At 37.3% G+C, this 25,911-nt stretch overlaps 1 protein-coding gene across 12 annotated transcripts in view; it reads right to left on the bottom strand.

Annotated features, from left to right (window-relative positions):
* Nucleotides 1-25,911, bottom strand: part of MBNL1 (muscleblind like splicing regulator 1) — a 205,015-nt gene that overhangs the window by 26,067 nt on the left and 153,037 nt on the right. For 8 of the 12 annotated variants that reach the window (XR_006965711.1, XM_047099749.1, XM_047099751.1 and 5 more), the window contains exons 3-5: nt 16,209-16,379; nt 15,101-15,211; nt 6,051-6,251 (exon numbers count right to left, since the gene is read on the bottom strand). Coding sequence is in view for 11 of the 12 variants with exons in the window: in XM_047099749.1 (XP_046955705.1) it covers nt 6,051-6,251; nt 15,101-15,211; nt 16,209-16,379 (483 nt within the window). In the remaining variant the exon portion in view is untranslated. The remainder of the gene's footprint in view (nt 1-6,050; nt 6,252-15,100; nt 15,212-16,208; nt 16,380-25,911) is intronic. The other 4 variants (XM_047099756.1, XM_047099755.1, XM_047099757.1 and 1 more) reach the window with 1 other exon arrangement.

The raw sequence follows: 25,911 nt of genomic DNA, 5'->3' as shown, positions 1-25,911 counted from the left end.
TTATACCATTAGGGCAGAGAACACAAGCATATTTCTACAGATAATACAGCTCAGAATTTATCACTTTATCCCATGTAATTAAAAAAAATCAAACTGACCAAGTAAAAAAATCCTTCCATTTTCAGGTTTTCATTTATTCATTCCTATGAGAAACATGTAAACCAACAGGACAGGAAAATACAACTCTGAAACAAGGTCATCAATAGGTCAAAATGCTCAAGTCAACAGCTACTTTTACCACTTTTGCTAAAAAGTGAAACCAGAGAAATGCTAGATTTAATTTGGAGGAAGCAATTAGTAGAAGAACAGCAAAAGTGAGTGGTTAAGCTTAGGAGTTACAGTATTTTAAACAACTTACAACTTCTTCATCTCCCAAACAAAACTCAAACTAGTCACAGAGAGTAACTGACAGACTAGATGTTTTAAATGGGGATATGACTACATTGTAAAGAGCCATTCTACAGCCTTAGTACAGATTTAAAAAAACAAAAAAACTCCTTAGACCTGTGTGCACAAAACTCTCAATATTTCTTAGTAATTTTCTAGAGAAGTTAAAAAGTCATACAAGCAGCAGCCAAACACCCTCCACAAAAATACAAAATTAAAAGAACCCTACCAATGAGCTTCTCTTATTAAAAAAGTATCTGCTTTTCTAATCTTATTTTGAATCGAATGTCTTCTATATGCAATGGATCATGCCAAATCCATTAAACACCTATAAAAATCTCAATCAAGGCATCACTTCCACTAATACTTGACCTTCATTTAGCTCTAAATGCTCTTTTTTTATATGTAGTCAATAGGTACCATATTGTCTTATGCCTGTATGAAAAAAGTCACTGGACTCTTCTGTGTCAATAAGTAGTAGAAGCTTTCAGCATCCAGTGGCCTGAATTAGATACTCACGTCATGATTCTGTCAGTAGAATAAAACTTTCAGCACAAGAATAATCTATTTGAAAATACTTTTTGTAATGTTTATTTTTGAGAGAGAGAGAGAGAGAGAGAGAGAGAAAGCGCGCACGTGAGCGAGTGAGCATGAATGGGGGGAGGGCAAGGGGCAGAAAGAGAGGGAGACACAGAACCTGAGGCAGGTTCCAGGCTCCAAGCTGTCAGCAACAGAGCCTGACACGGGGCTTGAACTCACAGACTGCAAGATCAGCTAAAGTTGGACACCCAAGCGAATGAGCCACCCAGGCACCCCAAGAATAATCTATTCTAGAACAAATTCCAGCTGAAAAATATCAGAAGCCAAGGGGTGTGCCCATCTTTCCTGGAATATAGTCTGTTGATATAGAACTGATGCCATAACCAAATAGCAATCTAATATCTTTGCCAGCCTCTGAAATGTAAGGTCAGTGGATTAGTTTTTTGTTTGATTAATACTAGTAGGTGGTATAAACAACCTTAATCATTATCAGTTTACTTGAACTATTTCATTATGTGCACTGCGTTCTTAGCAACCTAACAAAATGTAGAATGTTAAGTGTTTTGGAGGAGGAAGGTTTTTAATTCTGAGTCACAAATAACTGTACATAAGGTAAATGATGAAAAGTTAAGCCTTAAATAACAGGTGCTGGCATCCTGTTGAGTAAGTATTTTACAGACTATTTGTGTTTAAGATCACCTGGCAGATTTGTGAAAAAGACTCCCTCAGTGAAGGAAGACCTACAGAATCAGTCTATGGGGATGAGGCCCTGCATTTTTAGCGATCATCCCATGTGACTCTAATCCCATTAAAACTTGGAAACCACGGCTCTAGAAGGGCAAGAACAAGATGCCATGTTTTGTAGCTGGAATGCTCAAAATGTAAACATGTTCCCAAGGAGAATGTTAACAAATGTTAAAAATTTATCCTGTGTTATCTTCTCTGTTGGATTACACTAAACTCTGAATAAGGGCATGTATCTTTTTGTGATTAATTAATTAACTGGTTGACTGGCTCATTTATTCATTTAACAAGTTATTGGGTATCATTTGTGAGTATGGCACTATTCTGATGTGGATCTTTTCTTGCTATTGATAGCTGTTGAAAGGTTTCAAAGGTATTCCTCACAAGTATTTTTTACTTGAAAGATGTTCAGTAGTTCTTTGGATATTGTTGAATAAACGAGGGAATGAATGCATTCATGGATCCTTTTTGCACCATAAAAATTACTGTGTTATCATGAAAATAAATCAAACAATAATTTCTTAATTACCAACTCTTCATAGTAAAGTAAGGATATGACTGAAAACCTCAGTCCTGTTTAGTACCTATAAATTTTAACAATTTCTTTTTTTTTAAATTTTTATTTATTTTTGAGAGAGAAAGACAGCACGTGGAGGATGGGCAGAGAGAGAGGGAGACAGAATCCAAAGCAAGCTCCAGGCTCTGAGCTGTCAGCACAGAGTCCAACGTGGGACCTGAACACACGAACAGTGAGATCATGACCTGAGCCAAAGTTGGATGCTTAACCAACTGAGCCACTCAGGCGTCCCAACAATTTCTTAAAACAAGCATTGAAAATAAACTGCTGCTTGCAAATTACAAAAAGGTATCCCAAAGTTAAAAATGTAATTTTAAAAGCCTCATTTCAGTGACCAATATTTAAGAGATTTGCTCCTCTTTAGAGAAAACCATGAATACCGAATTTTACAGTATAGAAAGTATACCACTACAAAGTCTCTTAAAAGGTATCCAACAAAGAATGGATAATATGGATATTGATATAAAGTTGATGTGTGTTTTACATCTATATATTTAATAAAACATGTAATATACATTTGTATATTTAAACTAATTTAATGTATTTAAATATGCTTATTTGAATGTTATATTTAAATAAAATTTTCAATAACTTGTGGCTGGCATTAAAAACAAAAAGACAACTTAAATGTCTTCTAGAATATTCTAACTGGAGGTGATCTTACAGATTATCTGGTACAATCCCCTAATTTTATATGTGTGGAATATGAAGTTCAGAAAAGATCAGAAACTTGACCCAAGCTTACTCATCTAATTAGCAAAACTGCTAACACTAATTCTTGGATTCCTGTTGTTCGACTTAACATTTTTTGTAGTATCACAGTGAGTGCTGTAAATATGTGTCAGTTCTCCCAAACAGAAGAACCAGAAGGCTGATAATCTATGGTATTTTTAATTTCCTTATGGTCTAACAATTTGGAGCAGAAAGAGAGAAAGAAGTGGCAAGAACAGTTGGCCAATATTTAAACTGATTTAAACTTTTTTCACCTTAAAAGGAACTCAAGATGCAAACACGCACTTCAGAGTTCCAAGAGGCAAAAACAAGAGCATATAGATTTCAACCGAAATAACTACACATGTGGCGAACTGGTAAATAAGTGTGTGCACTTACTGCCATGTCTTTTGGATTGCGATATGTTGTGCAGTTAGCATGAGAGGAAATAACCCGAAGACAGGAGTGTCTAAAATCACAGCGCCAAGCAGAACGACATGCCCCTTAGCTTCACAGTGCAATATGCTAACAGACTGTAACTGTGACAGGGCAGCAGCTCCTGTTAACCAGAATAAGACAGGATGCTGCCCTACCACTATCAAGCACTGAGATAAGAGGAATTCAGGTTAAAAGGAAATGACAGTCATGTCACAGCAGCCAACTGCTGTCACTGTAGCAGAAGACAGACAAAATACACAAAGTAGCTCCTCACAAGAAAACTCCAGAACTAATAATAAAAGTACTTATTTTATTGTTTAAAAGTGTTTATTTATTTTTGAGACAGAGCGAGCAAGCACAAGTGGGGGAGGGGCAGAGAGAGAGGGAGACACAGAATCCAAAGCAGGCTCCAGGCTCCGAGCTGTCAGCGCAGAGCCCGACGACGGGGCTTGAACCCATGAACTGTGAGATGATGGCCTGACCTGAAGTCAGATGCTTAACTGACTGAGCCACCCAGGTGCCCCAAAAGTACTTATTTTAAATTAAATACTAATCAAAATATAACCAATTACAGACTACCTAAAACTATGGTCGGATTAGTTTATAAGAGTCCGGACCACACAGCTCAGCCTTTAAGGAGATTTAAAGAGAGATTTTTAAGCTTCTTAAATACCATCTCCTATCAATAACTAATTCATTAAAGGTCATCCCAGACTGCCTATTTGGTTCCCATCAATCAACAATTATGCATTATGAACTGAGGGTTTGCTTGAGAAAGATCAGGGGAGGGGGAAGGTGACTCACACGTTAAGCATCGAGTGATTTTTTAAATATTTAAAATTCCTAAATTGCCTCCTAAGTTATCTGAAAACAGCATTAGTTAAATAATGAGCAAGTGCAACTGCACAACGACCAACCACCCACAAGTGAAAGTGTATCTCTAGCACACAGCCGTCCTTGGTCCACAGAGGGCACACAACTAGGTCTCCACGTCCTTTCGGAGTTGTCCTTACGGGACTGGCTTCATCAGTAGCTTTTTCCAAAATTTCCACGAAAGGTAAACATGCAAACAAACAATACACTCTAAAGAACATACGGGCGCCAAAATGTGTTGCTTCCTCTCTGTACTATCACTTGTACGGGAATGAGAGATTTAAACAGTGTTTAAAAACGGAGCTCTGAGCTCACACCCAACTGGAGCATCCTTTCCATGACCTTGAGGAAGTTTTGCCACAGCTTTCCCCTAAATCTCTTGCCCTATAAGATGGAGTTAACAGTATCTTCCTCAGCAGATTGTTTTGAAGGTTAACGATGCAATGCATGTGATGGGTTGATGCTGTGTTTGGTAGAGTAAATCCCCAGTAAATACCAACTACTGTTACCACCATCAAAAAAGGTGGTGGCGGTTCCCACTACCTTGAAATCTGAGATCTTTTGCAATGAATGCAGTAAAGCCCTACCAACGAGAAACTGGTGCTTATTAAATAAATTCCTGCTAAACTGATTTAGGGTCAGTTAGGGTCACACAACAGCCTTATTTTGCCTCTTTCTTAGTAACTAGTAACACCAAAACTTCTCGGCCCCAACTACCTACTGCCTCATCCTAACCAGAGGAAAAGGAAAAAGTCACTTTGTTCCTTAGTTGGACATGAATGCCAGGTTTTAGAGCTTCGATGTACAATAATGTTGCCATTTTGTTTTCTTCATCTGAAGTTTACCAAATCCATTAATTTATAGCCATGCTCCAATTCTGAAACAACCACTTCAGTGTAAGATTTACTTCTTTAATTTCTTTTTCATGCAGCAACAGCAAAGCATATAGATCTGATCATCCTCGACTCTGAGACTTGGAGCATCATACGCTTTCCAATTTAAACCATTTTTATAAGAGCACATTTCACAAACAAAGCTGCCTTGCCATTATTCCAACCAAAATACTGTGAGACCTATGAGGAAATTCCCAATAATAAATTCTAAAATGCTTTATAGATAGTAGCTGAGCAAATCGTTATGAGAACAAAGTGTCAGGGGATGAACAGAATTGGTTGTTCTTTTTTTTCTTTAAAGATTTTTTTTAACATTTATTTATTTTTGAGACACAGAGAGAGACCAAGCACGAGCAGGAGAGAGGCAGAAAGAGGGAGACACAGAATCTAAAGCAGGCTCCAGGCTCTGAGCCATCAGCACAGAGCCTGACGTGGGGCTCCAACCTAGGAACCATGAGATCATGACCTGAGCCAAAGTCTGACGCTTAACGGACTGAGCCAGCCAGGCGCCCCTTGGTGGTTCTAACTAGCAACAACAACAACCAACATTTAGTAGCCATTTGCCGTGTGTCAGACACTCCTGAAGGTAAGGGCCATTATTATCTCCATGTTAAGGATGAGGAAACTGAGACGCAATGAAGTAACGAGTGGTCTAACCCCAGAGTCCAAGTTCCTATCTGCTATTATACATACAGATGCTGTGGCTCTCGTAATCATTTCACTGGTCAAATATGGCATACCTAAATTCTCGCAAAATGCTCCAAACACCAAACCAAGATCTCTGCTTCAAATATTGTTTAACCTTTACGGCGGTGGAAGAAGTAAACAAGCAGCACACTCTGAAAATCAGAACGGAGTACATAAAGGAACCAGTGAAGCATTCCTACCTCAAGTCTGTCTGTCCGCATTAATTTCTGTGCAGCAGCCGCAGCAGCTGCAGGCACGGGGACCCCAGGATTCCCTGTGACCAACATTGGTGCGGTCGGCAAGATCTCTGCTGGAACCAGGCTTGGGGAAACAGGTCCCAGGTAGGGATTAAAGGCTGCTGATGCATTGGTGGCTAAGCTTGGTGCAACTGAAAACATTGGCTGAAAAATAAAATAAAAAGCAAAATTTAATATACAGGTCTTGGCTCAAATTTGATATTCTACATTACATAATCTATCCCTCATCCATCCATCCATCCATCCATCCATCCATCCATAATCCATCCTTCCTTTCCGCCCTCCCTCTTTTCATTTAATTCTATGTTTATTTACTCTCATTCAGGATAAGAATGTTTCTTGAATAAGCAGTCCTCAAATCAATGCTTTTCTAGAATACAATAGGTAATTTACCCATTAAATTTTCTGCTGGGATTTTGAAACTTGGTGTCCATAATGCTTGTAATTTCTTTTTGAATAATAGATCAATTATTCAATACAGAAACTTCCTGGGGTCACCTAATCTCCATATTTATCCTGATATAATCCTAGAAACTTGTCTAAGAAATACATTTCATAATTGCTACGTCAGATGAACTTGAGAGATCTGTTTACAACTGTTAATGGGTTGCAAGTGTCCTATTATCTGGAATAAATAAAGCAGAACTCCCAGCGGATAACAGAGTTTCACAGTCAATATAAACTGGAAATAAATCTCATGGGACATGTGAAAGATGATGATGACACCATTTCTCTTGAACACACGAGGTAAACTATTTGGCATATTCACTTGTTGCAGGCTCTTCCAAAGAAACTGTAAATATTCCAACAGTTTATCACACTCCTGTGAAACATTTAATGAAGAATTTACCTTACTAGGGAGAAGCCATTCTGAATGTCTGAAAGTCTGAAACAGAAAACTTCTAAAGAAATGCTACACGGTTTAAAAAAAATACACATGGTATTTTGTGACAAGATAGAATTTCTGCCAGAAATGCTTTAATGGATATAGGAGGATGTGATATGAAGATCTGCATAACAGAAAATATATCTGTTCTTAAGTAGAATTAAATAATTTACTTGAAATCTACTTTAGTGATTTGTTTTTCCAGTTTTTAAAGCATAATCTAGCTCAACAATTTTCTGCCCGTGGGTGGTATCTTTTAGCTTCCTAATTCAATAGATTTTCAATTCTTGAAGTTTGATACTTTGTGTAATAATAACGTTTGTCTCCAAAATACAAAAACTCACGGACAAAATGGATCCTGTTTTTTAAGGGACTTTTTTTTAACAATTAATTTCCTTTACCCTGTGGTATAAGGAACAGAATCGTGGACAAATTATTTAGAATGAAGGGGACACTAGAATGTAGCTAATTCTTCCCTCCTATAGAAATAAGAAGTTAGATGAACCCTGAGTTTACATAGTATTCAAGAGAGTTTTGGAATAAAGTCTTATATAATTAAGATGTAAGGGTAATTCCCATAGCTCAAAAGAAATGTTTAAAATACACACACACACACACACACACACACACACACACCCTTATTTAGGCTGGCCCTGACTTGCCCCATATTTAGAAGGGTAAAATGGAATTCAAGAATTCTCTTTTTCTTAGGGCAGTGGTTCTCAATTACGTAGGTGATTTTGCCTTGTAGGACACATTTGGCAATGTCTGGAGACATTTTTGATTGTCACAGCTTGGGGGCGCTGTTGCGTCTCATGCGTGGAGGCGAGGGATGCTGCTAAGTGGCCTGCAACACACAGCACAGCCCTCACAACACAGAAGGATCCAGCCCCAATGTCAGTAGTGTTTAGGTTGAAAATCCCTGTCCTACGGGATGCACTTTTTTCTCGACTTCACAAATTGTTTTAGGACAGAATTTTTGCAGCTACTGTACACGTTCTTATTAAGACCATGGAAAACAGAATATTTCATACATAATCTGATTCACTAGGAAGAAGAAACAATATACCATACATTCCACTCATATTTTCAAGTTGTAATTATGCTTCCAAACGTGTTGGTTTGAATGCTATGGTTAGCTGCCCTGCCAGGTCGCTGGCTCCTGCCTAACGAAGTGGCCTAAAGTAATACCTCTCTCTGGTCCTCAGCCCCGTCCCTGCCCAAAGCACTGACAACAGGAAACCACCTGAGCATTCCAGATATAAACAATCAATAATCTGTCAGAAACTGGGGCCCAGAGCAATCTCTCTCCATCAACAGTTACTTGAATAGCAGCTGATTTTATACTGCTCCACTGTCTACTGGCTGCTAAGGCGGTGCCAGGACAAGGGTTGACCTGTACAGTGAGTATGTGTTGAACTTGGACTTCTACTCAGAAATATCCAGGTTAAACATACACTGTTACATGTACACTGATTGTAATTTCAATGAGACCAACACTCTAATTTCTTATTAGGTATTTAAGAATTATAAGCAACCAAGCACAGAAGACCAGAAGACCTGTTTAAAATACGGACAACAGTCTGTATCATTCCTCTTTGTATTCTATTGCTATGAATTAACGTGTATTTTTCAGGTAGAACCTTCTTAATGAATGCATACTTTGGAAAGTTACTGAGATGTTTATGTCCCTGTACACAATCTACCAGAATTATTTAGAAGCAGAGGTCAAATTTACAAAGCTATTTGGAGGCAAGAAAAATCATTTATTTTTAAGAAAAGCATTCTTACTTGAAGAGAATAAGACCAGGGACGAATAAAATTCGGCTCTGTTAAATCTCACTGCATAAATTTATAATCCACAATGCATATAATGCAACAGTTACATATTACAGATAAAAGAATACTTCTAACTAAAAATATTGATCTTATTAACTGGCAACAATTTTCCTGCTGGATTGTTTCTATTGAGTTGTCATGTGAATGGATTTTCTGACTGAATTCAGCAGAGCAAATTCAAATCTGAAGAATTTTAGGGCACTGTCCCCATGCGAAATCTAGCAGCTTTAAAAATCTGAAACAGGGGTGCCTGGGTGGCTCAGTTGGTTAAGCAACCGACTTTGGCTCAGGTCACGATCTCACAGCTTGTGGGTTCGAGCCCTGCGCTGGGCTCTGTGCTGACAGCTCAGAGCCTGGAGCCTGCTTTGGATTCTGTGTCTCCCTCTCTCTCTGCCCCTCCCCTGCTCATGCTCTGTCTCTGTATCAAAAATAAATATTCAAAAAATTCTTTTTAAAATTCTGAAACATCAACTATTCAGCAAGCGCTCTCTCTGTTCTCTCTCCAGATAAGTAGAGCTATTTGCTAAACAGGTAGCCGATCGATGATAATAATAGCTCTATACTGTGAAACTTGATTCCAAAGGCTGCTCCCAAAAAGTGCAACATTCCTTCCGTTATTTTGAGGTTTTACACATTTGTTACATTCCTTTTTCAAAGAGCACCTTGCTGGAGGTAGGTCACTGCTTGGCCTTATCAGTGCCCTAATCAGATTAGTCAAGCTGGGGAACTGCTTCACTGCCAATTCTCCATTCCCAAAGCCATCCTGCAGACAGTTCAGCGAGTCGCAGGGATGGATATTAATGCTATGGTATTATCAAGTGCACCCTATTTTCTCTTAAATCTCCACAGGATAACATATAACTATGTAATTGGTGTATCTGATACTGACTACATTCTTGTAATAATGATTTACAGGTATCTTTGTTCCTGGAAGGCATAAGGAAGGTTGACTTATGATTGCCTTTTGCCAGTGAACACCCTCAGCAGAGAAAAAACAAACTGCAATCTTATAACGTCAGTGCATTTATGGGCTAATCACTTGTTTGTTTTAAATGAGACATTTTGATTCCATTAAAGTAATCAGGCTTTATTATAAATTAAAATATTATTCAATTTCACATTATGACCCTAGTTAAATGTGAGCAAACATGATTATTACTAGACTTCCCTCTATTTATTGTGTGCCAGGCATTGTGCTAAGTGCTTTACCTATGTTATTATATTTAATTCTCATAAGAGTAAAATATAAACGCCATAGGGCAAAGGAAAAAAAAAACCCTCCATTGTTTCTGTTTGGAGTTGGGGGAGGGGGGCGGGTGGCACAGATATCTGTAGAGTTCACTGCCAAATCCCCAGAATCTAGCTAGCTGCCTAGAACATAGTAAGCACTCAATAAATATACACTGAATGAATGAGTGAATGAATGAATATGTGGATGAATTAAATTATAGTCTTGTCGGGGGGGGGTGGTTTCATTACTCCCTCCCATTCTGCAGACAAGGAAAAGCGCTCACACAGATTATGTGTCCATAATCATAAATGAGTGTATGTAAGACTTAGGATTTGGACACAGGTGTGTCTGATTTCAGGTGATTCTGAAACCTGAGGTTCTCAGTGCTGGCTGGCCATTAGAATCCTCTGGAGAGCTTCAACCCCCGAATGCCCTGGCACAACCCACTCATCACATTCTCTGCAGTACTTTTCAAATCTCTTGGGTAATTTCAATTCCATACATTATGTGGTCGTCTACCATTTAAACACAGAAATAGATTCAGATTTCTGATTCTGCGTAAGGTCTCTAGGGAGACAGGTTCTCTTACGGCTTCCTTCTTAACATGGTTTTTCCCTCTACATTGAAGGTTGCTCCTGCCCAGCCCACTTATTTAATTCCTAATCATGCTTCAAGAATCACGACTCTCTCTCTTGAAGCTTCCCCTGATCCACCCACATCTCCAACTCTGACGAGCTTTCTCCTACCCTCTGTTACCACAGAACTCCTCGGCACTCGAATTTGGCAATGATCACCACATGTGTTTACTTAACCATCTCTTCTACCCTGCAGGCACTCAGACTGCTGCCTTATGCAATGTGCTGCCTTCATTCTGCATCCAGCCTGTGACTGCAATCTACGCAGGTCTCCTACACACATTTGACTACACACAATGACTGTATTAATGGATTTACTAACTGGTTTCTCCAGCACACAAACTAATCAGCAAATGCATTAAATGTTTTCTAGTATAGATGTTTGAACATTAAAAAAAAAAAAGAGATTTCATGTTACTTCCTCTGCACCTGAAAATTTAATCATTAATTTATCTCATATGCTTGTTTGAAAAGTATGATTTCTTTTTTTATGCTGAGCTAAGTTTTTTTCAGTCATATATTATTACCATGCTGTAATGTTGCAAATAGCATAGGGGCCCTAACTTATTTTAATACACGATGTGAATCACTGTTTATTTTGCATATAATGTTTGTGACTTTTAACAAAAAGTTAATGGAGTGCATATAATAAATAATATCTAATCAGTGTCTGTTGCAATTTACAGAAGACAAATTTTGTCAGATTTTTCTCAGTTTTACTTGTGCGTGCACGTGTGTGTGTGTGTGTGTGTGTGTGTGTGTGTGTGTCTTTGTAAAGGTTGATCCTGCAAGCAGTAAAAGAATAAACCTTTATTTTTACTCGATAGCACACAATCAAGGTGTATGAAACCATGTTTCTGGGTATACACAATCCTATACAGGAGCTACAGAAGTCTCTGTAAACAATTGTTTTGCATATAAATGGCCAAAAGCTAATGGAAATTCTCAACAAATTCACATCGCGATGTCTTTTTTTTTTTTTTTTATAAGAAGGCAACATATGACTGGAATTAAAATAAGAAATACCATTTAAAGTCCGCTTCTAGACGGACTCGCTGACTGGGCAAATCACAATGACCACCCAGCTTTAATTTTACCTTACCCTTCAATCAGTTTTAATGAAGTAATAACACTTAAATAAAGAAGACTGACGTCTGGCCCATCAAGTAAAAAGGTATCACCACATAGGGCCTGGTCCCTAAGATTTGGGCCAATGTCAAGGTGCTCCAGGAAGCACAGACTCCTTGACCGAAACAGGCACTGGAAGTGCAGGTGGAGGAAGCACGACTCAGGATGACGGCCGTGGAAAACATTTTACCAGAAACACTTGGTCATGAAGTGGCCTTATCTCAATCACTAGCTGAATACACTGGAAGGTAAAGCACTAAGAGCCAATTTAAGAACTCTAGGTGTTCCTGGACATGTAACAAATGATGACTTCAAAGCTTTCAGCACTCAACTGCCAGCTGCTGTGACAAAGAAACACCGTGACAGCAAAGGTGAGGCGACGGGAACTGCAAGGAAGCTTCCAAGATTTTGGCTAAGTGCAGTAACTCTGAATTTCTTTATCCCTAGGCTACTTCAAATTCATGAAATGCACAGTAATTCAACTTGAGTTATGTACCTCAAGGCGGCTAGGTGTGTGTACCTGAAGGGAAGCTGCCATTGGAAATTATGGATGGCCAACGTTATCCCTGGAGAGCACAGAGAAAGGCAGATGAGGTCACTGCTGGTGGGACTCCAGAGCTCAGATACAGCTCTCCATAACCACTACTTATTCAGAGTTCTTCAAGGGCAATGACAGCTGGAATCAACAGAATTTCTGAAGACACCTTTCTGGGATGGACCAAAGGAATATACCAGATGCTTCCGAGTTGTGAGCCACAAAATACGGTCTATATTTGGTTAGGTTGTTTGGTTTTCTTGTTGGATTATCTTTACATCAGACAGTGCATGGCAATGCAATCATTTTTTAAAGTAGTAGTTAGAAAAAATACAAATACTTAATTTTTAAAATTTGGGTAATCAAGTACTACAGGTCTTCCATTTATCTTCAAATATCAATATAATAAGGAGAAATATGATCTTTTGACATTTTTATTAGGGGCTTAGAAATGATAATAGAATTAATGGCAGTTATTTAATCATTTATTATGCAAATTTTAGGGACGAGACAGAGATAAATTCAATTTGTTATTTTCAACTACTTATTTTCTCGTCTTACAAAATGGGAACAATTGTGTTAGAAGACTGTTAGGAACTTGCAGAAAATATATTTTAAACGTTCACTGTACATTGAAGAAGGCCAGAGATTTCCAATGAATCAACCACGGACTCAGAGCTATGGTTGGTGGAAGTCTCCCACTAGTGTTTCTACAGCATGGATGCCAGAACCTGAACAGCTTGGGATAAAATCCTTGTCCTGCTACACACGAGCCATGTACCTTATGCAAATTATTTAACCTTTTGGAACCTCTGTATCTTTATTGCTGAAGTTGAGATAATAATATCTACTTTATAGGACGGTTGTGAGGATTTTTGATACAAAAAGTAGTGAGTGCAGTAAATGCCCTTACAGTGTTGTCTTTGCTCCCAAAATGTTAAGCCCTCTTTCTGGTTCTTGGCTTGGCGCATTTCATAACAACATCATAAAGTCCACAAAAACAGGAAACTCTCCTATAAATCCCTGAATTCCCCAAGTCAGCCCAAGGTCATATTCTGAAGGTCTTAAATTGAGAGACCCGGTCTCTGAAAATTTATGAAAAGAGGAAAACCCAATTGAGGGACATAGTAGCTATTGCCTGGTCTCAGTGGTACTCTCACCAAGCCCCTGGCTGCCTCTGCTAATACATATCCGACCATATGCCCCATTCCATGCCACAGTCTCTATAATTGGGCTTGTACTCTGGCTCCTGCTCATGATTCCTTTGGAATCACAGGGGCAGGTAAACTAACACAAACCTCTGCTCTCTTCCTTGTATTTGGGGAAGGAAACTCCTTCCTTCATTCTTTCACTCATCAAGAAATTTTTGATCTCTGTTATATTATGCCAGGCACGATAGGAGATGCTTCTGGATTTGATTAGAGCTTCCCAGCTCCTTCTCTTCGTGGTCCTTCAGGCTATGGTTTGGGGGCCAAACTGGTTAGCCCCAGAAAACTAAGATGCTTCACCTACTTGACTACAAATCCTGAAACTACTCAGACATTCCTACTCCTCCTGCTATTAAGGATGTGCTCACAGTATCATCTTTGATAGAACCACTACCTGGGTTGGATCCACATTTGTGCTCTGTCTTCAAACACTAACATCTGTCCTAGCAGCCATCCTGGCTGCTTCCAACCCTGTTACAATCCCTATTTGTAGACCCAGCATTAAAGTTCCAGTAAGCAGCTGGTTATGACCATCTCATTTATTTCCGAATCTCTGTATCATGACCCTCATCAAAACAGGGCTGACTACACAAAGAATCGCAAAGTCTCAGGTGGGGTTTTGAAGGCAAATTTCCTGGATTAAAGCCTTCTCCACAGTCATTAAAGCCCCAAATACTTTAAAATTGAATAATTAAAACGACTTCTATATTTATTACCAAAAAAGTCACCCTGAACAGAGTCTATTTTAGACTGTGATCTCAGGATGCCTGTAGCAGAAGGGTAATTCCACATTCAAATCTAGTCATATCAGGGAAAACTAACACAAAGCCTGAATGTGCTCACAACTAATATAAATAAATGTTTTGTCGAAGTAGAGAACTTTCCACCAAAACCACCAGAAAATGTGATTTTTCTGATGGTTTCAGAAACTGTGATTTCGTGATTTCATAAACACCACGTTTGTTACTGTATTTCACAGACATGAGCATAAACATTGTTTACGGTTCGTCCCAGGATTACCCACGTGATGCCCCTGGAATGGCCTTGAGGGCAGAGCTCAAGGACTAACTCAGGAGATGGGCCCAAGGCTTCACAGTGAGCTGCTCACTGCCATGACCAGCACTGGTTTCCACAGCGTGGGAATTACACTTGTTGACCTCGAGGTGCTCCCGGTCACAGAGAGGATAGAGACTGGCGCTAAGCAGGCTTTAAATGTTTAAGTGGAACAAAGTGTCTCACATCAATGAGAGATCTTCTATCAGCTAAAGTAGTAGCCACCCCAAGGATTTATCAGATCTTTGAAACTGTGCGAGAGAGCCAGTTGCAAAAGAGAGCTCTTATCCTATATTTTATGCTACCAAGAATGATCGTAACTAAACTTCTTTAACCAAATCTTCATGCTATCCCAGTACAGATATAATATTAGCAGATATCACAAAAATAAATTTAAGATATCATATTTTTAACTGAGTTCCCAATAATGGAAAAAAAATCAGGTTAAAACAGACACAGAATTATAATATTCTCTCACCTCAACTGCATAGTACTGATAATTGGTATCACTGCCGATGTGATATGGAGATCCCTCCCACCTCGAAATGCAATCCCCCCCTCTTTTTTGGAATGATTGGTGCATTAAGTTCTAAGAGAGAATAATAATTACATTGAGTTCAGGTGTTAAAATGTATTTGGAAAAAAATTAGTTAGCACACATGCTTACAATTAGCATATCAGAAAACTATGGGTCTTCACATTTCCATAACCCTCTAATATTGCATATAAGTTAGTGACATAAATTACTGACAGATATATTCTCATCATTTCAGATTTTAACATGCATTTAAATACAGAATTACTAGATCACAATTAATATCAGGACACCTTTTGCAATCTAAAATTATTTAGGATATTAACCTTACATTTTTATGAGTAAATGTGGGTAAAGGTTATTAAAGTCATTTATCATATATATACTCCCCCGAACCCCAAGTAAATAAATATGTGCTCAGAATCAAAAGTTATTCACATATCCAGCTCAGTTAACATTAAATCTCTATGATCACCTACAGTTTAGAATATTTAGCTCTTTGCTTAAAAGCCCTGGGAGTTTCTTTCTCTCCCGATTAGTTCTCTTTTAATGAGACTTGCAAGTGTATGATATTGATTCACCACTATCAGAATTCTCCTAGCATTTGTAACTACAAAATAATTGCAATCTGAGTTTAAAAGAATCACAAGCTATGCAACAGATACTCTTCAAGGAAGGAAGGAAAGGAAGATTTTTCTCAAAATTAAAGATGATCTATACCAAATTTTAAAATTATTATTGCCGTTATAGTCTGCAAATGCACAGACTATACTGGTGAGTCTGATGACCATTTTAATACCTGCCAATCATAAGATTTAACGTAAAGAGAGTTTTAGGGGGAAAGCATGCTCTAATGTAAATTTCCACATGACTTGGCCACAAGATGAGTAACTTCACAGTGTGAAAACTGTTTCCGGGTTTGCTTGATAATTTTGCTAGAAAACTGACACTGTTACCTATGTTCACTTGATGAAGTGCAGTCATTACTTTATACTGAAATCGAACACTTGGAATTACAAACTTAATGAATGAGAACTGAAAACATGCTTACCACAGGTTGTAATGGGGCACCAGGCATCATGGCATTGGCTAGTTGCATTTGCTGGGCCAACATGGCCATGTTCTTCTGCTGAATCAAGTTATTGCGCCCATTTATCTCCAATTGCGTTTTTAAGTGTGGGGGTGGATGAAGATATTTGCAGTTCTCCCTGGAGCAACGACCCTAAAAAACAAAAGCGGAAAATACCATCTTAAAAAAAAAAGATTACAATGACACATCTTAAAAAATAAAAATTATGCAAACCTACCACTTGGATCTGCCATGGGTTTCTAACACACTGCACTGTCCATATCAATTTATAGTACATCTGGAATAAGTAATGAATTCACCCAAATATATTATCAAAATGAGGTGTTAGGACACTTGAAAAAGTTTTGAAGCTTACAGGAAATTATTTTAATATTAGCCCTGATATTTCTAGATTGGAGTTTAAAAATCTACAAACTGCCAGGGTAATATGAAAATAAAGAATATCAAATAAAGAATATTAGCTCTTTGCAAATCTTCTGGTTAACTTTAACGAACCCAAAAGAATCATGAAGTTTGAACATCTATTTTTACTCGTATTGAGTTCCAAAGAAATGAACTGGGAGGATTCAAGGCACACTGACTCTTCAGTTAAATACCTTTACAAGTATCTCATAACCAAATTAAATTACTACTAAGCTTTACAAGCCCATATATTAAGAAACTTACAGGTGAAAAGAAAAAAATTCCCACATATTCTCACTGTATATACAGATGGCTAAGTACAATGAAACACTGGTGAAAATATAGCCTGTTTAACCTTTCAAAGTCTTGTCTCCACTGCCCAAGAACTAAACAGCAGCAAGAAATAGACATATTTACCCTCCAAAAGATTTACAAAGTAAAATGGAGAAACAAAATAAGTTGCTATAAAGTAAGAAATGTGAAAAAAACCCTTCCTTTGGGGATGATTCTTCTCATTGGAAATACGTATTAAATTGGGGCGCCTGGTTGGCTCAGTTGGTTAAGCATCTGACTTTGACTCAGGTCATGGTCTCATGGTTCATGGGTTTGAGCCCCACATCGGGCTCTCCGCTGACAGCTCAGAGCCTGGAACCTCTTCAGATTCTGTGTCTCCCTCCCTTTCTGCCCCTCTGCTGCTCCCACCCTGTCGCCTGTCTCACTCTCAAAAATAAACAGACATTACAAAAAATTTCTAAAAAGGAAAATATATATTAAAGTCTATAATATGCAATACTGTGAGGGATTTGTTTCATATTATTTCAATACTATCCTCATTTCACTCTTTCCATATTATTTCAATATGTTGTCAAGTCTTTATAGTAACAGGTCTCATCAATTATTACCTTGACAACTTCTTTCACCAATAAATCTAATTGGAACTGTTTGTGAGTGTCAAAGCATTATTTAACTGCAGCCGTCAACCACCTTGGTGAGCCTTCTTTGATTTTTCTAAGAAAAATCCATTTACCATAATTTGATCTTCAACTGTACACTGACTCAGCATGCTTATGTTTGTGATAAAAATCTGTTACAACCCTAATTTGAATGACCTATTTCTGGCTTGTTTTGATTCAGGTTTTTAGGAGTAAGTTTCTGCACAGGGCTAATGTCATAGGATACTGCTTCATGTTTTAACAAGCTTTATGCAATAAAGCATCACTAATAATACTTTTTAAACCAGAAGGCAGTAGAGGACAGTAGTTGATACAAGGAACGTACAGTTCTCAAGACTTGGGGTAGAGGCCGAGGTCTCTTACACATCAGCAGTATGAATTGCACAAAAAACTTTCTTTAAGTCTCAGGCTTTTCATCCATTTCAAAATTGCTATATAACCTACACCACAGGTTTATTATGAAGACCAGAGAAGATAACGCATACGTCATGCCCGTGGTACTGCATGGCACTCTGTGAGCTAGGTAAAGGTCAGGAGGTGCTATTGCCACCCTCACCCCCACATTTTTAACTGTATATCCAACAAAAGAAAAACAAAATATTGACATGAAGGTCATTTTTATAATATCTCTTCGTTATGCACATTGATATGTTCACAAAGGAACATTTACAGATCTGTGACTTATTCTGTATGAAATCATGCTTGATTGAGATCACAAGTATATTATCAGCTTGAAAGCATTTGCACAAAAAATAACTTTTACAAACAAAACAAAACAAACAAACAAAAAACAACCCAAAAACACACTGAGTCACAAGACTGACCACAGAGAATGACTGGCCAACATAAATCAGTTCATGGATAACAAACACTTAATTGATTTCAGGGCTCTCCAGGTGAGGTGTTCTAGAGAAAACCCACTTTTTCAGGACAAAGAACAGCTTGGCTCGAGGGGAAATTCTGGTTCTCAGTATCTCCAAGTCATATTTCTTACTAATATTGGATCTTTACAAGTGAAAATAAGCAGAGTTATCTTCACCCTGAGGATTTAGTTATTGTCAATTCACTCAGATCAGTTTCTATAGCTCCATAAAAAGCACAGAGGGAGCCCTGGGCCTTGAATCAGGCCTTGCCAATACTAACACTAATCTTCATAAACTCTTCATTTTGAGCGCCTCCCTTAACACAAACCACCCAGCCCCTTCTACCTCTAAACACAGCACAGATTGAAATAATGAAGGAGAGAAATCGTATGGACTTTATATATATTCCGTGTCAGTAGAGGTCAAACCTTTTAAAAGAAGCTCAGACCTGTGGTTTGCATTTTGTTATTTACTACATTCAGGAAAAATGTCATTCTATTGCATTTCTTACATATGCTACCTTTTTATGCACAGCTTGATTCGATTGCACTAAAACCTCACTTTCAAAAAGCTATGTTCCTAAGAGTCAACTGAGGATATTTTGTGAAAAAGTATGCAGACAAGCAAGCCTCTTCCAGAGTCTGTGGCAATAGACCTGGGAGGCCTAGGGATCTGCATTTTAATAGTATTCCAAGTTATTCTGATGTAGCAAAAACAAAAACAAAAACACCAAACAACAACAACAACAACAACAAAAACCACTACAAAACATAATTCTGCAAAGCCACATGAATTTTTCATTGACATGTGTGGAAAAAAAACAGAGTAGCCTCTGCAATTGACATTAGATAAACTCAGCTTCCTAGAGAGTTCAAAACGTGTTTAATGCTGACTGGGCTGCTGCATAATTGTGGTTTGACAAATAAAAAGGTCAAGAAAAAGTTAGAATAAACATCCTCTTCTAAAGGACTGCCTAAAACTCTGGAGAACATCACCAGCATTTCTGGTGAAATGAATTTTTGGAGAAAGAAATCTTTCATTAAGATTTAAGACAGGGAAAAAAATGGGGGGGGGGTACCTGGGTGCCTCAGTCGGTTAAGTGACCAACTCTTGGTTTTGGCTCAGGTCGTGATCTTGTGGTTTGAGTTTGAGCCCTGCATCAGTCACTGTCAGCCGTCAGCACAGAGCTCACTTGGGATTCTCTTTCTCTCCCTCTCTCTCTACCCCTCCCCTGCTTGTGCTCTCTCTCTCTCTCTCTCTCTCTCAAAATAAATAAAATAGACCTTAAAAAAATCTTTAATAAAGAGTTAAGGTAGGGGCACCTGAATGGCACAGTTGGTTAAGCACCTGACTCTTGACCTCAACTGGGGTCATGATGTCACAGTTGATGAATTAGAGCCTCGCCTCAGGCTCTGTGCTGATAATACAAAGCCTTCTTGGGATTCTGTCTCCTTCTCTCTGCCCCTCCTCAGCTTGTGCTCTCTCTCTCTCTCTCTCCCCCCCCCCTAAATAAATAAATAAACTTTAAAATATTTTAAAAAAAGAATTAAGGTAAGTACACCATGGGTACCTGTCCAGATTCATCTATCTCTGAGTTCCCAGCAACAGACCTCACTAAGCATTCACAAAAGAATGAATGAACACTTCTTAATAAATCCTTAAAGATGAATTCTACTCTAACTCGATTCTGGGACAATGAAAATAACAGAATGAAAACTAACTCTAACACCAAACTGATTCTTAGCTGCACTAATTTAATGATGCTTTTATTCAGAGGCCAGTAATTTCAACACCCCATAAAGCTTGCCACAATAAAGGGACAAAAGGTAACAGAAGGTTTATAAGTTTCACCCGAGATGAAACAAGATTTGTGTAGAGATTCCATGTATTTAGTGTCTAAAATCTATACAGTGACGATACATTCTAAAAATCTAAGAGCAGAAATTAAATCCACATCTAGCCCTCACACATGCAAATTTTTATAAAGGAACTATATTCTAATCAAGAGATTTCACCTCAAGATACATTAAATTGGGCTGCTAGGATTAATGCCAACATATAAATATAAAGTAGGTTTTATTCCCTTTTGATTGCTCTATGCAGTTTCACCTATTGCCATATAATTGTACATTTTATCCAACATAGCTTGGTTCAAAGAGCAGAAGAGCAGCTTTGTTAATTACATGCTGTGTGACCCTGTGGGAGTTAAATTCTCTGAGTGGCCATACCTTTCCGGTGGAATTGCAACAATACCATTGATTTCATTGGTGATACATAAGGGTCGAGCAAGACAGTGGGCCAACTTCATACGTGGTTCCTGATTTAACAGGCTGTCAATAAATGTTAATTATTTTTCTCTCTTTTTTAAAGTTCTCAAGCTAATAACAAACAGCAGTTGCTTAATTTCGCACTGTCTCCATTAAAAGTACTAAAAAATAATGCAAATAGCACAACCTGGTGACAATGCCTGTCAATCATCAATAATACAATATTAGCCTGGCCCTTAATGATCATTCTGTATTTGCCACATCCAGTACGGAAAAAATGCCATTCTAATACATTTCTTACACTGTTACATCCCTGTGGTTTGCTTTTGTTGACTACACCGACATTTTATTTTCAGTGAGCTGTCCAGCTGGCTAGCAGGCCACTTTATAGAGTCCATGCCATAAATACCTTAGACGCCGTTCAAAGAGGCTTTTTATAGGTTAACTAAACACAGATTTCAAAGACATCATTGTAATGCATATATGGTATATTTTAAGGGAACAGAGGAAGTTTAGTAACATATCGATTCAGATTGAGTCCATTTTTCTCCAATAATTTTTCTACATCTTTAAATTAAAAGTAATCTTTCCAAAAAAGTTAAAAATTTCCCCTTGTAATCTTAAAAGCCTGTATGATGAGATCGATAATGATCATTCAAGAGATCAATTCCTCAAGTCTTTAATATCTGAAGTTATAAACTGTTCAATTGTGAATTTAAGGATTTTCTCACTAGCTTTTGAAATAGGCACAATTTTGTGATTAATAACAAAGAAAGCCTGTGTTTAGATTAACTGTGTGAGCTTCAAAATTAGTGCCTGATTAAACATTAGAGTTTAATAATATGTGCACTTTTAAATAATTAATAGTGTGAGCATATATGGTACATACCTAAAATGATATGAATGTATATATACCATATGCTGCATATAGTGAGATATAAAAATAGAATGGAAGAATAAATACAAAATTGAATGAAAGTACAGATGGCAATTCAAATATGAGAAACTATCAGCTATTTTTAATATTTAAGAAGTAGCTAACAACAAAACAATGAAACATCTTACTTAAAAGCTGGCTAACTTAAAACAAAAAAGATCAAAATTCTATTTGAAAACTAGAACTAATTTTCTATTTTTAACTATACTTCTTCAATCTAAAATAAAAGGAATACTGTGATTTATGAGGTCAGAATGTAAAAAGACATCTTTTAAGCTGCCAAATGGTAACTATGTGGTAGAATTAAAATTATTGGGTCATATTTGGGTAGACTCTGGAAATAAAGGGGCAATGAAAAAATTATAGGAGTACCAGCTAATACACATAAGTCTTTTTCCAAATTTCACTGGAAATACTGGTTTTCAGGAAAAACTGTTCAAACTGTAACCATTTATTTCAATTGTTAAAACAAAATCAGTATTTCCTTTGGACAAAAGATTTTAACCAATGTATCTGAAGCACTTTCCAGAGATATTCATTGCTCAGATATTGGCCAGAAACTCTGGCAAAGGAATTTGGTAGCTTCCTATTGAAAATTTTTACTGTTTTTTTTTTTTTTTCAGTTAAGATGATACAAATATCTCACAAAAATTTTGCCAAAGGAGAAAAAATTGGCAGTCAAGAAATATCATTTCATGCATTTCCAAAAATGTTTCTTATGATTCTACCATGCTAATTTGTAATTATCAATCCTAATGCAAGGTGAATAAATTTACATATATATTATTTATTTTAAAATTATAAGCCTCTGATGGTAGGAAATTTATGGCAGTTTATTTATTTTCAATGTTTATTTATTTATTTTGTAAAGAGAGAGAGAGCACGCACAAGCAGGGAGAATCCCAAGCAGGCTCCATGCTGTTAGCACAGAGCCCCATGTGGGGGCCTTGATCCTGCAACCATGAGATCATGACCTGATCTGAAATCAAGAGTCAGATACTTAACCAACTGAGCCACCCAAGCGCCTGTACGTCAGTTTACAACATGATTAAGTTTTGAGAGAAAATTATACGCACACACACATGCATGTACACCCATATACACTGTTTTGTTTTCATTTAGGTGAATATGAGTTTAACTCTAGAAATGAATTTACTGGCTTGAAAATATTGAAAATAAGATAACTGTACTTAACACACAGGTATGTTGTGTTGGTCTTAGATGTATGTTTCCTTACAATCTACTTGCCTCCATAAAGGACTTGCTCTAGCTTACAGGAACAAATACAGGAACAAATACATCCTAAAAGGAATCTCAAGGTCTCCAAATCTCAGCCCTATTGACATTTTGGATCATATAGGCTTTGTTGTGGAGCTGTTCTGTACATTGTAGGATGCTTAGCAGCATGCCTGGCTTGCTAGATGCCTGTCACACTCCCGTCCTCAGTTATGACAATGAAAATCGTCTCTAAATACTGCCAGTGTTCCTGGGGGGTGAGGGAGAGGCAAAACCATCTCCAGTAAAAAGTCAACCACTGTTTTATACCTAACGGAATTTAATGGGGGCTACATTAGTCTGCTTTGGCTGTAACAACAAAATACCATAGATCAACTGATTTAAACAAGAGGAATTTATTTTCTCACAGTTTCTTGTAAGAGTGCTTTCTGGCTTACAGACAGCTATCGTCTTGCTATTCTAATCGTACAGCCTTTCCTTGATGCATGCACAAGAAGAGAAAGTTTGTTCCCTGGCATCTCTTACAAGGACATTAATCCTATCAGATCAGAGTCCCACTCTTCTGACTTTAACCTTAATTATTTCCTTAGAAGCCCCATCTTCAAATATAGCCACAGGGGAAATAGAGCTTCAACATAAGAATTTTAAGGGGGCACAAACATTCAGTCCAGAAAAGGAACACACATAATTAAAACTGCCAACCCAAAGCTATTTGTAATTAGCTTTAAATATCTTCATGCTTACATGTAAGTGTCTGGAAGCTTTCTCAAACATAAGATAATAGATTTTTACTATAAAACTGGACTCAAAAAGAGTGGGTGGTTGACCAGTTATTCCTTCTAATTTTGCCAAATTGTAATAGCTGCAGCTTCTAAAAATTCTCAAGGTACGAATATGTGAATTTCAGTGTTTATTTGTCTTTTATTTGAAATGGAAGCAAATACAGACTGTGGTATACAAAAAAAAAAGTAAATAATTATATTCCAAAATCATACTAATAGTGTCATTCACCTGTTAACTACAATACCAGATAGGCTGACGTATATTTTTTAAAGTTTTACTTCCCTACAGAAAGTCATTTCAGGATAAATAAAAGTGAGACATATACCCCTTATTTTGAAAAAGAAGCTACTGAGGAAGATAAATTAAGTAGCCAGATAACTCAGAAAAATAATTAACAATTTCTGACCACCACCTGAATTCTGGTGGACCCAATGCATAATGTTGTTTTTAGTCCTATGCAAATGTATACACATGTATGTAAATCATTATATATATACACACACATATATACTCACTGCAATATGTACCTATTTCTAAGAGCAGCATATGTATTACAAACTGGCAATTCTGCTCTTGTTGCAAATTTAAGAAACATAGAATATTAGATTTAAAATTTGTATTTCATGTTTTACTTGGAAAAACACATAAGGACTTTTAATTTTTTTTTTAACGTTTATTTATTTTTGAGACAGGGAGAGACAGAGCATGAACAGGGGAGGGTCAGAGAGAGGGAGACACAGAATCTGAAGCAGGCTCCAGGCTCTGAGCTGTCAGCACAGAGCCCGACGCGGGGCTCGAACTCACGGACCGCGAGATCGTGACCTGAGCCGAAGTCAGCCGCTTAACCGACTGAGCCACCCAGGCGCCCCCACATAAGGACTTTTAGAAAGTGACAGAATAAAACCTAAAGGGACACTTAACTATCATTTGTATAAATTCCTAATGTAGTCGAAAGGATATTTTCATTGTTTTTCTTAGAATGTCTCCATGAAGATTTTTACTGATTTTATGTTATTGTTTTATTGTGTTGTGTTTCATAAAGAGTATACTATACTATATTATAAACACACACAGTATATATACTCTTAATAAGCCAATATTATGTTTTAATATATTTAAGTAGTATATTTTAAATAGTAAATATATAATATTCACATATTAACAGTAATTTTCCTATTCACTTTTTATTCTCAAATATTATCATGCTTTAATCCAGAAAACAAAATGGGATTTCTTTTTCACCCTGTATCTATTTCAGATTTTATCATGTGGAAAGGCAAGAAAATATTCTTAAGCCAAACACTATTTCTCCTGTTTGAATTTCCTCATTGGACTTTCAGGTAACACCAGGAACAAATGCTTAGAATTCTCAGAGAACATGAAGAAAGGAGTCAATTCTCCCTTTATTTTCCTAGGTATTTAATCAGTAGTCTTCTAAACTTAACATGAAGTAAACAGCACAACACTAATCAATATTTGAAGCTTAACTTTCTACATTCATCCAATCAACATAAGGCCAAATGCTTTGAGCTCAGGTCAACACAAGAGCTGGGAAAAATTTCTCTTATCAGTGAGAGAGAAAAGCAGAAATTTATGCATGTATTTTTACTGAAATATTCTCAATTTCTTTTAAGTTATTTTACCCCATATACAACATATTTTCAAATGAAACACAACAGAAAGCCAACTTAAATTTTTCCCTTTCTTGATCCCATTGAAAGCTCATGTTCACATACACACTGACTGTGGCTTAACAACGTTTGAGACTGCCAGAACAAGAAAGAAAGAAAAATACAAACACAGGTACATACACAATCTATTGAGTTTAAATCTGTCATTTTGCCATGGCCTCAAAGAACGTGAAAGAATGTTAACAGACTGTTTCACTTGTGTTAAACACCTTTTCATCAAAGTCTAATGTGAACTCAAAGCAGCAATTTTAGGTTAGACACTTCTAGCTCATGTTCATAGGGTGTGCTAGGCACTACTTCATAGAACATTCCTAAGTGTGATGCTGGAGATGCCTGGACATTAAAACCAATAGTGACATTTACAATATCCCAAAATATCCTGAATGCTGACGCAAACTCCGTGCACTCTAACTCAAACATCGGGATACTATGACTTTTTTCCCAGAGAACTTACGAGCTTTAATTGCACAACTCCCATTAATCATCTTGAAAACGGCCTGACTGAAACTCTACACATCTAGAGAAGTATTAC

Source organism: Lynx rufus, unplaced genomic scaffold (genome assembly GCF_022079265.1).
Source record: "Lynx rufus isolate CCGP_SWC_20201006 ecotype Redwood Valley unplaced genomic scaffold, mLynRuf1.p SCAF_5, whole genome shotgun sequence".
Lineage (NCBI taxonomy): Eukaryota > Metazoa > Chordata > Mammalia > Carnivora > Felidae > Lynx > Lynx rufus.
The sequence above is the reverse complement of the archived record's forward strand: the minus strand, read 5'-3'. Positions and strand labels throughout refer to the sequence as shown.